The 13,223-nt window shown below is 42.4% G+C and overlaps 2 protein-coding genes across 3 annotated transcripts; one reads left to right on the forward strand and one right to left on the reverse strand.

Annotated features, from left to right (window-relative positions):
- The first annotated feature begins 334 nt into the window (after positions 1 to 334).
- On the forward strand, positions 335 to 2,341 carry LOC118380132 (C1GALT1-specific chaperone 1-like). 2 transcript variants are annotated; one of them, XM_035767125.2, is made up of 2 exons: positions 335 to 499; positions 932 to 2,341. In XM_035767125.2, the coding sequence occupies exon 2, from the start codon at positions 950 to 952 to the stop codon at positions 1,901 to 1,903; it is 954 nt and encodes a 317-aa protein (XP_035623018.1). In that variant the 5' UTR covers positions 335 to 499; positions 932 to 949; the 3' UTR covers positions 1,904 to 2,341. The 2 variants fall into 2 exon arrangements, with proteins under 2 accessions (XP_035623018.1, XP_035623025.1); XM_035767132.2 differs by having other exon boundaries at positions 338 to 495.
- An 894-nt stretch (positions 2,342 to 3,235) lies between these two features.
- Positions 3,236 to 13,167, reverse strand: mcts1 (MCTS1 re-initiation and release factor). Its single transcript, XM_035767142.2, has 6 exons — positions 12,972 to 13,167; positions 12,617 to 12,769; positions 11,700 to 11,797; positions 11,473 to 11,606; positions 11,013 to 11,080; positions 3,236 to 3,467 (listed from the first exon to the last, which is right to left on the reverse strand). The coding sequence occupies exons 1-6, from the start codon at positions 12,980 to 12,982 to the stop codon at positions 3,386 to 3,388; spliced, it is 546 nt and encodes a 181-aa protein (XP_035623035.1). The 5' UTR covers positions 12,983 to 13,167; the 3' UTR covers positions 3,236 to 3,385.
- Between the last annotated feature and the right edge of the window lie 56 nt (positions 13,168 to 13,223).

Consider the following 13,223-nt stretch of genomic DNA (forward strand, 5'->3'; position numbering starts at 1 on the left):
TGACTTCTGAAGAGTTACAGGGTGTGTTGAGTGGGGGTGCCCCATCCTTCCAGGCCATAGGCATGGTGCGGGAGAAAATAGAGTCAAAATAGTGGAATGGGGTAGCAGGTTTTTTAATGAGTGTAGGTGTGGCAGCTGCAGTGAAGTACCTGGGTGTATGAGATTTTACCGCAGAAGAGTTACAAGATGTTTTGAGATTCTTTATGAAATAGCGGTATATAGGTGTATGGTTGGTTGGTGTGCAATTTTATTACCCCCCCATTTTATTTTTTTGTATCACAAATGTAAAGTGATTGAACACAGTAGGTGGCGGCATTCACAAACAAGGTGTGAGAACGCCATGATAGCAAAGAAGAAGAACCCGGAAGTTCGTTGTGTTTGTAAATCCAACAGCTAGATTGCAACCCTGAGGTATATCAGCATACGGAAGCCTCCTTCGACAGGAGTGGAAACAAAAAAGGAAAGGAGGGAATTCTCTGTCAGCTGCAGTCATTTGTAGGTAAGTGTTTTCTTGATTTTTTTGTTGTTGTTTGTGAGGAGGGGAGGGGAGGGGGGGGTTGAAACGTTTCTCTTAATGAGTTGCCTTTTTGTGACTATAGCTAATCTAGTTAGCTATCTGTAACGTTCGCTAGAAATCAAGCTAACTAGCTATTCGCCTTGCTTCATTACTTGTAACCTGCTTGTCAAGTTATAGCTAGGGTAGCCAGCCAGTCATTAAATAGTTTTAGAATTTTGCACTGACAGTTGAGTCATGTCCTTGCTAATGCTATCAGCAAAAAGTTAGCTTGCTAACAGTAGTTAGCTAGCAACACACTCGAATAACATGAAATGACAGTCACTGTTAGGTATGCAACTAGCGTGTTCTTTAACGGTCATGAGTATCCAGTTTGATTAGTAATATGGTGAATTAATGGTTTGTTCCTACTTTCAGCGTGTACTGTTGACAAACATGTTTTCGGAAGGCAGCTCCTTTGTGAAGGGGATAGCCCTGGGAGGCACATTCTGCCTGTTGTTGTCCCTGTTGGGGAGCTTTGCACCAGGCATGCAGTCCAGCCCAGAGGACCACCACCACCACCACATCAAGGCTCCCACCAAGGACGAGCTACAGAGCCTGTCTGATTCCCAGATGGTGGAGCTGAGCCAGAGAGTGCGAGTCTATTGCGTCATCATGGTTCAGCCTTCTGTCCTGGTGTATTGGTCCACAGCCAAGGACACCTGGGGTAAACACTGCGACCAAGCCGTATTCTACAGCTCTGAGTCGGCCAAAGCTCTGGAAGCGGTGGACCTTAACGAACAGGACGAGTGGGCCAAGCTGCGCAAGGCCCTGAAGCATGCGTATGACAATGCCGGTGACCTGCGCTGGTTCTTCGTGGCACGCCCCACCACCTTCGCCATTATCGAGAACCTCAAGTATCTCGTTCTGGCCAAGGACCCCAACGAGCCCTTCTACATTGGCCATGCCATGAAATCGGGCGAACTGGAGTATGTGGAGTACCAGAGCGGCATTGTGCTGAGCTATGAGGCACTCAAGAGGCTGGTGAATGTGTTCAAGGATGAGGAGAAGTGTCCGGAGCGAGGCAGAGCCCTGTGGAAGCTGAGCGAGGAGAAACAATTAGCTATATGTCTGAAGTACACCGGAGTCTTTGCAGAGAATGGCGAGGACATACAGGGTAAGAGCCTGTTCAACAGTAAGAGTGTGGGTTCACTCATCCAAGACAGCATGGACAAAAAAAACTTGGACGTGGTGGAGGGCTGCTGCTCGGACTTAGCCATTACCTTCAGCGGAATGTCACCAAACCAGATGCAGGTCATGATGTTTGGAGTTTACAGACTACGCCCGTATGGGCACAACTTTCATGATTCCTTGATATTCCTGCCCCCTGAGGGCTCTGACAATGATTAAAGTGCAAGGCTTCCCACTTTGGGGCAGACATGTCATTAACCAGACTGCTGCTGTCAAGTCCTGACTGGTGAATAAAGACTTTTTTAATTCAGTTTGTGAGCATGAGGGAGGCAAATCATTATTCTTAGTCTTTAATACCTTTTTGAATTTGCACTCTGCACATACCATTTTGGAAAAGTAATGAACAGATGAAGAAATTTGAAGAGCAAATGTGTCTGCAGGTTTTTGCTCCAACCTTGTACTTGATTGATGAATCAAGGTCACTAATTAGTAAGGAACTCCCCTTGCATGGTTTAACACTCCATGGAATGAGTTTGACATTCCTGTAATCTAGAGTATACATAATTTTTGTTAACACAATTGGAAAATGTTATTGGTATTTGTGGCTGATTTTAGTTTAGGCTATTAAACTCAACAAAAATAAATGTCCTCACTGAACTACGTGTATTTTCAGCAAACTTAACTTGTAAATATTTGTATGAACATAAGATTCAACAACTGAGACATAAATTGAACAAGTTCCACAGACATGTGACAAACAGAAATGGAATAATGTGTCCCTGAACAAAGGGGGGTCAAAAGTCTGTATCTGGTGGCCACCAGCTGCATTAAGTACTGCAGTGCATCTCCTCGTGGACTGTACCAGATTTGCCAGTTCTTGCTGTGAGATGTTATCCCACTCTTCCACCAAGGCACCTGCAAATTCCCTGACATTTCTGGGGGGAAATGGCCCTAGCCCTCACCCTCCGATCCAACAGGTCCCAGGTACAGGACCACAGCTGTATCCAACCAATAGGTGGTTCTCAATTGGGAGAAAGTCTGCTCTGTGACCCGAAAAGGGGCCACCATATGTAGGAGTGTGAATTTGTTAATAAGCAGGTGTGCTATTGAGGAGAAGCGGACAACTGTATCCTCTTGGCTCCCTATCGCTGAAGCCTTTTGAAATCTGCCACATCCCTTTTGAATAATTTCTGAGAAATGCGCACACGTTTAAAAACACGCCTGTATTCATGCCCCATCAAGCATCATTGTACACCCTGGAATAGATTTAATATGGACAAGTGTCAGCTAGATTACTTGTTTTTTTTCATACATTCAACACCTGAAATGTTAAATGCAAAGAGAATGTGACCATTTTTATTTATTTTGGGAGTTTCTTCAGTTAACTCTTTAGCGAATTGGAGGCTATTTGATTTAACGTCAAATCCATGTAACAACATATACGTTGTACTATGATCTACAATCCATTTCAAATGTTTTGCTCCTGGTAGCAAGTGAATCCCAAGGACTTTGGCAAAGCAACCATGAAATGTAAAGAACGTGAAAAAGATATCTTGAATGCAGGTGTTTATTTGTGCATTAATTGGGGATTGGTTCAAAGCCTCCAGCTAGTTACACAGCTAAGTCCATTGGTGTAAACAATTGACTGGCAGCCTCACTGTCAAGAGCTTCACGTTGTCCAGGGGGGTTGGTGAAGACATCTCACTTATACGTCTTCATGTGCCACAGTCCATCATTAAGATAGTGAACAGTTTCAACTCCTACTCCCTTGTTGACTTTCTCTCTGCTCACAAAAAAGGTGAAGTAGAATGAGCATTAGGCAAGTTTACAAAAGTACAGTAGTATACACACACAGGAGGTTGGTGGCACCTTAATTGGGGAGGATGGGCTAGTTAATGGCTGGAACGGAATAGTTTCCATATGTTTGATGCCACTCCATTTGCTCTGTTCCAGCCATTATTATGAGCCTTCCTCCCCTCAGCCTGCACTGGGTACACATACAAGTACATTTTTGCGGTGTAAATGGGTCTTTCTATAAATAAGGGGGCCAATGTGTGACTGATCAACATTTCATAATGGTTTGAAAGAATGTTTTATGCAGTTCCACATGTGTACTTTAGAGGAATAAAAGTAAATATGCAAAGTGGCCCATAACTCCACCTATACAACAGACCTTGGACTACACATCCTTTAAGCAGAGTACACATACATTGGCAAGTCAAATTCAGGGACTTTTTCAAACACCTAATTGTCATTTGTTTATAGGGCCTAATATAGAACCCCCCCCCCCCAAAAAAAGCATAAAGTGTCAAAAGTAGGCCATTACCACTTAAGGAAAACTCCACCCAAAAACGTTTAGTCAATTGTTGATATACTGCCAAAATATTTCGCACGTCAGCAATCAGGTTTAAGATACGGAACTTTCAAAATATAGAATTCTGTCCCATATGATGCAACATTTTGTAACTATTGTATAGCAACCATAGACTAATGAAACAACATACCAAAAAGAATGTATTTTTAGGCCTCTGCAATGCATTGATATTCAAATTATTAATTTCTAAAATGTGAGAATATTGTGGACATTGCCTGACTAAATAGACTGGATGCATGGTGATCTTTCTGTAGTCCAACGCAGGCACACATAATGGAAGGATTTGTATCGAAAGCCAACAGATGTTGTCGTCCTCAATAACCGCACGTGGTTTTACCGCAGAGTAGGGCTTCACCCTTCAATTGAAGCAGCGGGAAACAAACAAAACTGGCCACATCGCTCACAAAAACAGATCAAAAATTAAATCACTGATAATTATATGGGAGCAGAACTTACAAATTGGCTACAATAATTACAAGGACTTTTCAAACACCAAATTAAGGTCAATATCTGATTTTCAAGCTAGGCCTATACCAGCAAGGCCTATACCAGCTAGGCCTATTTCTGAGCTCCAATTCAAGTTTGCTACTTTCAAGCCCCTTGTATTGTTTAAAATTGCAGGTGTAACAAGGAAAACAAAATGTATTTCATCAGTGGTGTAAAGTATTTTCACCCAAGTTGTTTTTGGGGGGTATCTGTACTTAACTATTTATATTTTACTTTTCTACATTCCTTCAAATATTGTACATTTTACTCCATACATTTGCCTTGACACCCAAAAGTACTTGTTACATTTTGAATGCTTAGCAGGACAGGTAAATAGTCAAATTCACGCACTTATCAACCAAACATCTCTGGCCATATTATCCTTACTGACGGATCTAGCGGACTCACTGAACACACATGCTTAGTTTGTACGTTACGTCTGAATGTTGGAGTGTGCCCATGGCTTTCCGTAAAAATAAAAATAGTGCCATCTGGTTTTTAAATTATTTATACTTTTACTTTTGATACTTAAGTCGAATGTTACTTTTACATGAGCCATTTATTACGGTCAAGTATGACAGTTGGGTACTTTTTCCACCACTGTTTCATGTTATTTCATTACCAGATCAATTGTGAATAAGCCCACTGGGCTATGAAATGTTATTTACAGTGTATTCAGACCTAGACTTATTCCATATTTTGTTACGTTACAGCCTTATTCTAAATATCCCTCTCTCAATCTGCCCATAATGACAAAGCGAAAATGGGTTTAGACATTTGCTAATGTATTACAAATAAAACATACCTTATTTACATAAGTATTCAGACCCTTTTATAAGACTATTGAATTCAGGTGCATCCTGTTTGCATTGATCATACTTGATGTTTCTAAAACTTGATTGGAGTCCACCTGTGGTAATTTAAATTGATTGGGCATGATTTGGAAAGGCACAACGGTCTATATAAAAGATCCCACAGTTTACAGTGCATGTCAGAGCAAAAAGCAAGCCATGACGTCGAAAGAATTGTCCGTAGAGCTCAGACAGGATTGCGTCGAGGCACAGATCTGGGGAAGGGTACCAAAAAATGTCTGCAGCATTAAAAGGTCCCCAAGAACACAGTGGGAATCACAAACTCTTCCTAGAGCTGGCCGCCCAGCCAAATTGAGCAATCGGGGAGAAGGGACTTGGTCAGGGAGGTAACCAAGAACCCAATGGTCACTCTGACAGAGCTTTAGAGTTCCTCTGTGGAGATGGAAGAACCTTCCAGAAGGACAACCATCTCTACAGCACTCCACCAATCTGGCCTTTATGGTAGAGTGGCCAGAAGGAAGCCACTCCTCAGTAAAAGGCACGACAGCCTGCTTGGAGTTCGCGAAAAGGCACCTAAAGGACTCAGACCATGAAAAACAAGATTCTCTGGTCTGATGAAACCAAGATTGAACTCTTTGGCCTGAATGGAAAGCGTCACGTCTGGAGGAAACCTGGCACCATCCCAATGGTAAAACATGGTGGCAGCATCATGCTGCGGGGATGTTTTTCAGCGGCGGGACTGAGACTCGTCAGGATCGAGGAGAAAGATAAATGGAGCAAAATACAGAGCGATCCTTGATGAAAGCCTGCTCCAGAGCGCTCAGGACCTCAGACTGGGGCAAAGGTTCACCTTCCAACAGGACAACGACCCTAAGCACACAGCCAAGACAACGCAGGAGTGGCATCGGGACAAGTATCAATGTCCTTGAGTGGCCCAGACAAAATCTGGACTTGAACCCGATCTAACAACTCTGGAGACCTGAAAATAGCTGTGCAGTGACGCTCCCCATCCAACCTGATCGAGCTTGAGGATCTGCGAAACTCCCCAAATATAGGTGTGCCAAGCTTGTAGCATAATACCCAAGAAGACTCAAGGCTGTAATCGATGCCAGAGGTGCTTCAACAGAGTAAAGGGTCTGAATACTTATAAATATTTTTGCTTTGTCATTATGGGGTATTGTGTGTAGATTGAGTGGGGGGAAATCGAATACATTTTAGAACAAGGCTGTAAAGTAACAAAATGTGAATTCAAGGGGTCTGAATACTTTGAATGCACTATATATCCAGAATAATTCATAGGAAAAGCGCTGGGTGTTGTGCAATAGTCTATCCTATAGAATTCTGCACAATAGACTCAGTGTCCAATCCGAGGCGCAAAAACATATGTAAAGGAACTCATTACCTTGATGTTTTCTCAGTTCAATCTTGGGATATTAGAACCAATGTGGATCCAGGCACAACTGTCTTCACTGGTGTAATTAATGAGACATATTCTGGACATTCCTCAAACATTACATGTGCTATTACAACAGCTGAAAATGCCTTCCTGGATCAGCTTGTGAGAAAATATCACACTTAAATAAATCAGCTGGACACCAAATGCACATCCAAGTATCAATGCATAATTATTTTAGAACCATGTTAATGACCATATCAGTTTAGGTTTTAAGGTGACTCTTTTGGTTAGAAGCAATGGGTTTTGCAATCTCATAGATCGTTTTGGATATGCATACCCATAACATGAGACACCGAACTGCTACCTGGAAATGGATCCTATTGCAGAAACGTATTTACTGGACTCCTGGAAAACACCACTCACTCCTGTCCAGTTCCATCTGATTTCTGCTTGGATGCTAGATCATTCCTTTTAATGGATGACCAGTATGCCCTTCTCCCTAGGACCCTGATAGGTGCAAAGCTCGTCAACCCAGTGGTGCCTGAACTTTTTAATAACACTAGCTTTTTGACGCTTAGAAAAAATAACCGCTATAGTTACCAGCATGGGGAAAATCTGAAGGACTTGTCCATGAGTCGGTCAGTAATCAGGTGCTAGCGGCTAACAGACTGGTGCTAGAACAATCTAAGGCAGGATAATCGGTTATGTCAGCCATTGTGAATGAACAATTCTGAGAGCCTTTTCTCGTGGGAAGATGGTGAGCTTATCAATGCTGTAAACATCTGTTCCTTTAATTCTGTTTTCTACATTTTCATTGGCTGGTAACTTGTACCTTTGTGTCAAACGGATTCTCACGCAAAGTGTGAAGACTAAGACGGGTCCTTCTGTAGCTCAGTTGGTAGAGCATGGCGCTTGTAACGCCAGGGTAGTGGGTTCGATTCCCGGGACCACCCATACGTAGAATGTATGCACACATGACTGTAAGTCGCTTTGGATAAAAGCGTCTGCTAAATAGCATATATTATTATTTATATTATTATTATTAATGTTAACCTATCTGTCCCCTCTGCTCCCTATCTGGAAGAAGAGGGACAGAACATTCTTATGACTGAAATGCCTTTTCCCCCAGACAGGAAAGTCTGAAACCCCTGGTTTACAGAGCTCCAGTACCAGGAATAGTTATGCTGAGATACCGTAAAAGGGGGAGATTGTGGCAGAGTACATTTTGATTTGTTATCTTATATGACCTGTAGAAGGGACAGGTCATTCGGTTCCTCATCTTGTCTGTAAGGTTGCTCTGTTCCCCGATACACTCAAATCGCACTGTTTCAAGTTGCCCTTTTGTAATATAACTAGGGATGCGCAATATATTGGTAAGCAGATCGGAATCGGACGATATTAGCTACAAATGTCAGCATCGGATCTGTCTAGATTAACTCTGTTGTGCAAAACCGATGTCAAAGCTGACATGAATACCTATATAAATGTAGGTAGATGATGTAATGACAGCATGAAAAATACAGCGCTACATGTGCAACACAGCATTCCCAACCTGGCCCACAATGTCTGCTGTGTGGATCTATTTAAGTTTCAAAGGAAGATAACAAAAAGGCCATATGTGCTGCTATTATTTCCAGAGGGGAGAAAGTGAAATATTTCAATACCACAAACCTTATCACCCATTTGAAAGTGCATCACCCCCAGACGTTCAGCGACTACTTAGAACCAAAGCAGGAAAAAAAACTTGGCACACTTCCAACAACTAAACAAGTTCAAGTCCAGCAGTCATTTGAAAGAGTAAGAACATTTCAGCGAGACAACTCAAAGGTGAAATCCATTAACGCCAAGATAATGACAATCTGTGCTCTGTCATGGATGTTGGCTTTCGTCGACTGGTTGAGCACCTCGAGCCCCGGTACACACTACCAAGTAGGCGCTAATTTTCAGATGCTGCCCTACCAGAGTTACACAGCATCCATGAGCTACTTGCTATGAGCGTCACTGCTATTAGCTTCACGACTGGCATTTGGACCAGCGATGTCAGCCCCATAAGCATTATGAGTGGGTCAACGAGGATTTCGTACTAAGGAAAGCTGTATTGCATGCTCAAGAATGTGCTGGTCATACCGCTGCTGACATTTCAATGGCATTTGAGAACATGTTTGAAACATGAACACTCCTAGCTACATTCGAACAACTGACTGGAGAATTAAGCTCAAACTGTGTCTGTGGCAGCCGTGATAACCTCTCATGGCAGTGAAACACCTGCTCAAAAAAACTGCAGACACAGACCGTGGGGTTAACTTGCAAAAGTACTCTACTAGAGGCTGTGACCAAGCGATTCGGTGGCATTCTCTCTGACCTGCTTTACTGTTTCGACACCTTTTTCCATGCTAGGGACAAGAGCCGCTACTTCGATGCAGACAAACAGGGTTCATGTGAAATGTTAGACACAGCTGGACAAGATGGAAATGGACACAGTGCACACGAGGAAGAGGACCCATGACAGAAGAGGCCACGGACAGACAGAGCTGAAACTTCACTGCTTGACATTATGATGAAATCCTGGTTGAGAATGAAAAGACTGAACAAATGAAAAACGAAACCCAGCAAATAAGTAAAATAAATGGGTTGATTGTTTTACAGGTAATGGGGACATATGTAAATGCCAACACAACTTTTTGGTCAGTGTGTGTGTTAAATAGTTAACTGTACTAGAATGTTTTAAAGGCCTAAAATTGTAAATATTGATTATCGGTATTGGGTTATTTGGCAAGGAAAACAATCGGGTATCAGCCAAAAATGTAATATCGGCGCATCCCTAAATATAACCAGTCTGTTTCTAAACTACCGTGTTCTAACTTCCTGTGAAACAATCCATCTATTGATAAGCAGAAGTACCGGACTCATTCAAAGGACATGTGCAACATCCCTCCCATCCTGGGTCTGTATAAATGTCTGAAATCACCCCTCCCATCCTGGGTCTGTATAAATGTCTGAAATCACCCCTCCCATCCTGGGTCTGTATAAATGTCTGAAATCACCCCTCCCATCCTGGGTCTGTATAAATGTCTGAAATCACCCCTCCCATCCTGGGTCTGTATAAATGTCTGAAATCACCCCTCCCATCCTGGGTCTGTATAAATGTCTGAAATCACCCCTCCCATCCTGGGTCTGTATAAATGTCTGAAATCACCCCTCCCATCCTGGGTCTGTATAAATGTCTGAAATCACCCCTCCCATCCTGGGTCTGTATAAATGTCTGAAATCACCCCTCCCATCCTGGGTCTGTATAAATGTCTGAAATCACCCCTCCCATCCTGGGTCTGTATAAATGTCTGAAATCACCCCTCCCATCCTGGGTCTGTATAAATGTCTGAAATCACCCCTCCCATCCTGGGTCTGTATAAATGTCTGAAATCACCCCTCCCATCCTGGGTCTGTATAAATGTCTGAAATCACCCCTCCCATCCTGGGTCTGTATAAATGTCTGAAATCACCCCTCCCATCCTGGGTCTGTATAAATGTCTGAAATCACCCCTCCCATCCTGGGTCTGTATAAATGTCTGAAATCACCCCTCCCATCCTGGGTCTGTATAAATGTCTGAAATCACCCCTCCCATCCTGGGTCTGTATAAATGTCTGAAATCACCCCTCCCATCCTGGGTCTGTATAAATGTCTGAAATCACCCCTCCCATCCTGGGTCTGTATAAATGTCTGAAATCACCCCTCCCATCCTGGGTCTGTATAAATGTCTGAAATCTAAGAGCGAGTCGAATTGGTTTTTACCTTGCATGCATGCTTGTAATAAAGCTTTTTATAATGAGATCGGACTGCCTTCTGAGTGGTTTTTCCACCACAATAGCTGCACTGCATTTCTGAGAGCTCTATACAAAAAAAACTGTGACAGATAGATCCAGGATTCTTAAAGGGTTAAAGTTCAATGTCTAATTTAACTGATGAATGCTTAATACATGATAACGCCATCTTAAATGCAAGGTCAGAAAAGTAATGTTTCATGCCGCTCAATTTTGGGGAAAATCCATCAAGACACCAACCATGATAAGGGTAAGGGATTAAACATTTTGATTGAATATAGCTATGCCCCCTTATATTAATGTAATGAAGAATATTTTTTGCAGATTATTATCAATAACTTACCAACAGCTGAAACAAGTTGCTCAGTGTAGGAAATCCTCCCTGGTACCCTAGATTATAGAAAGACCCAAATAAGAAAAAGCACATGATGTGATACTTACATGTCTTCTGCAGACATCTTCATGACTCCGACACAAAGGGCATGTTGCTTGCCCTCCGCCATTATGGCCTGAAACCAATTGTCAAGGAAACACCATCTCACATGCACGTGATACTAACAGGAAGTGTCAAAAACACCAATGCTGGTGTATGACATCATTACAAGCTGACATAACGGTGCGTTCAGAAGGTATGGGTCAAACTGCAACATTATACACATTAAGGTGGTAAATGGCCTTGTTGACTTGAGGGCCGATCTAGTGGTAAGCCATTTCCAACAGGAACTTGGACCTCCTAGTTTCTGAAAGCATCATCATGATCACAATGAATACGATTACATGGATGGGGGCCAGGGGGCCTGATCCTAAATAAACACTTTCACTATTAGACACTGAGAATACAGCCCAGTAAGATGTTGTACTGAACATAAATGATCAGCATAATCGGTCATAGGAAGGATACAACTACTGTTTCTGAGGCAGAGGGGTAGAGTTTGGCGCCTGGGGACGTCAATCCAGGACACATGATATTGGCTCCACTTAAGACAAACTTGATGGCCCCTTTGTCTACTTGTTGGTGTGGAAGAATAAAGGGGTCTGTAAAATATGAACAGAGAAACTTACTGAACAGTACACTGCAACACAGCAATTCATCAGACACCTGCACATCAAAAAGAGCAGAGGTCTTACACTTATGCAGCAGTCGGAGGGTTGGGTAGAACGGTCCTTCTCTTTGTCTGAAGAAGAGCAATTCTCCATTCACCGTCAAGATTTCAATGTGTTCATGGCTGCAGGTTGGATGACGGAACACAAGACAACATGTCAAACTCTTCTCTTGTTCACCCAAGGGGGGGCAATACCCAGCCCTCTTGGCTTCTCAGCCGAAGCAAGCAACGCGGCCAATGTGTACAACAATCCCGACACCATTTCTAAATAGATATCCATCTCCGAACACCTGTGTGTAACGGAAGAAGGAAGCTAGAAAAGTGTTGAAAGTTTAAAAAAATACTGTTGGCTACAACAGTTAAATGTAGAATAAGTGTTTTTGCATTTGTAAAATTATTTTGATGGGATATGAAAATAGAGGGCCTTGTATTTCTTGAACCAAATTGCAATTGAGAATCCATTCACATTTATATGGAGTATCAGACTGTTTTGGATGCCAGAGTCAATTTGCCTCTAGACATAACTTAAGGGCCTTGGGTGGTAAGAAGTAGGCTAGACTACACTCCTTCACAGTCCATATCTTGGCCTAGTAAAACTGATGTCAACAAATATTCCAAATACAATGGACTTGTTCGACATTGCAGCAGACAGTGCTGGTGACTTGTGACTGAGTGATCAACGAATCACCTTGCATGATCATAAATAACTACTAATTATTATTTGTAGATCAGTCAGTCGGTCAACATTTACCCACACTGGGAAAGGGGGATACCTAGTCAGTTGTCCAATTCAATGTATTCAACTGAAATGTGTCTTCCACATTTAACCCAACCCCTCAATCAGAGAGGTGCATCATGGACATGCTGATCTGAAACCATTGACTGTACATAGTCTCGAACACGGCCACTGATAAGGGGGAAAATATTATCTTCTTGACTTACCATCGCACTATTTTGACAGGGTCCTTTTTTGGCATGATATGGTTGAGCCATGACTCAATGTCTGGAAACTGGTCCAACAGCTGGTTTTTGATGCCTTTGATTACAGAGGTCTTCAGCTGAATACAGTTGGAAACATTTTCCTTCTCATCAAATCTGAAACGAGACAATAGAAACACATTCATGTTAGTTTGACCCTTCATTCAAATGAAAGCTAATCAAGAGTTATCAGTTGATAAGTCTATTTGGAAGACTAAGAACATGTTATAGTTAGCTAGCTAAGTGGCTATAGTTAGCTAACTAGCTGCCTGGTCATGTAGATAGCAAGTTAGCTAGGGAAATCATGCGTAATACCTACTTCTTAAACATCCTCGTTGGTCGCGTTTACTGTGTTCTTCTCTACCTAGACAAGTCTATTATTTTTGCTTGATGTTTGACTTTGATGAACAAAAATCCAATAACATGTATTTCAATTCAATAGTCTCCCCACGCCTGTTTCGCAGTTTATAGGCAGCAAGTGACGTCAACTTGCGACATGCATGCGACAGTTTCGAACGAAATACGGCAGGCTCCGAACCCGAAGGCCCCATTCGAATATTTTAAAGATGAG

The sequence above is a fragment of the Oncorhynchus keta genome, chromosome 4 (genome assembly GCF_023373465.1).
Source record: "Oncorhynchus keta strain PuntledgeMale-10-30-2019 chromosome 4, Oket_V2, whole genome shotgun sequence".
Taxonomy (NCBI): domain Eukaryota; kingdom Metazoa; phylum Chordata; class Actinopteri; order Salmoniformes; family Salmonidae; genus Oncorhynchus; species Oncorhynchus keta.

What these genes read in the sequence shown, in the direction of transcription:
- mcts1 (XM_035767142.2), bottom strand. An exon ending in CTGCCTCAGAAACAGTAGTT is followed by an intron (nt 11,081 to 11,472) that starts GTATCCTTCCTA and finishes AATTGGTTTCAG; the next exon opens with GCCATAATGGCGGAGGGCAA. An exon ending in AAGATGTCTGCAGAAGACAT is followed by an intron (nt 3,468 to 11,012) that starts GTAAGTATCACA and finishes TTTTGTGAGCAG; the next exon opens with AGAGAAAGTCAACAAGGGAG.
- LOC118380132 (XM_035767125.2), top strand. Translation starts at nt 950, where the DNA reads ATGTTTTCGGAAGGCAGCTCCTTTGTGAAGGGGATAGCCCTGGGAGGC.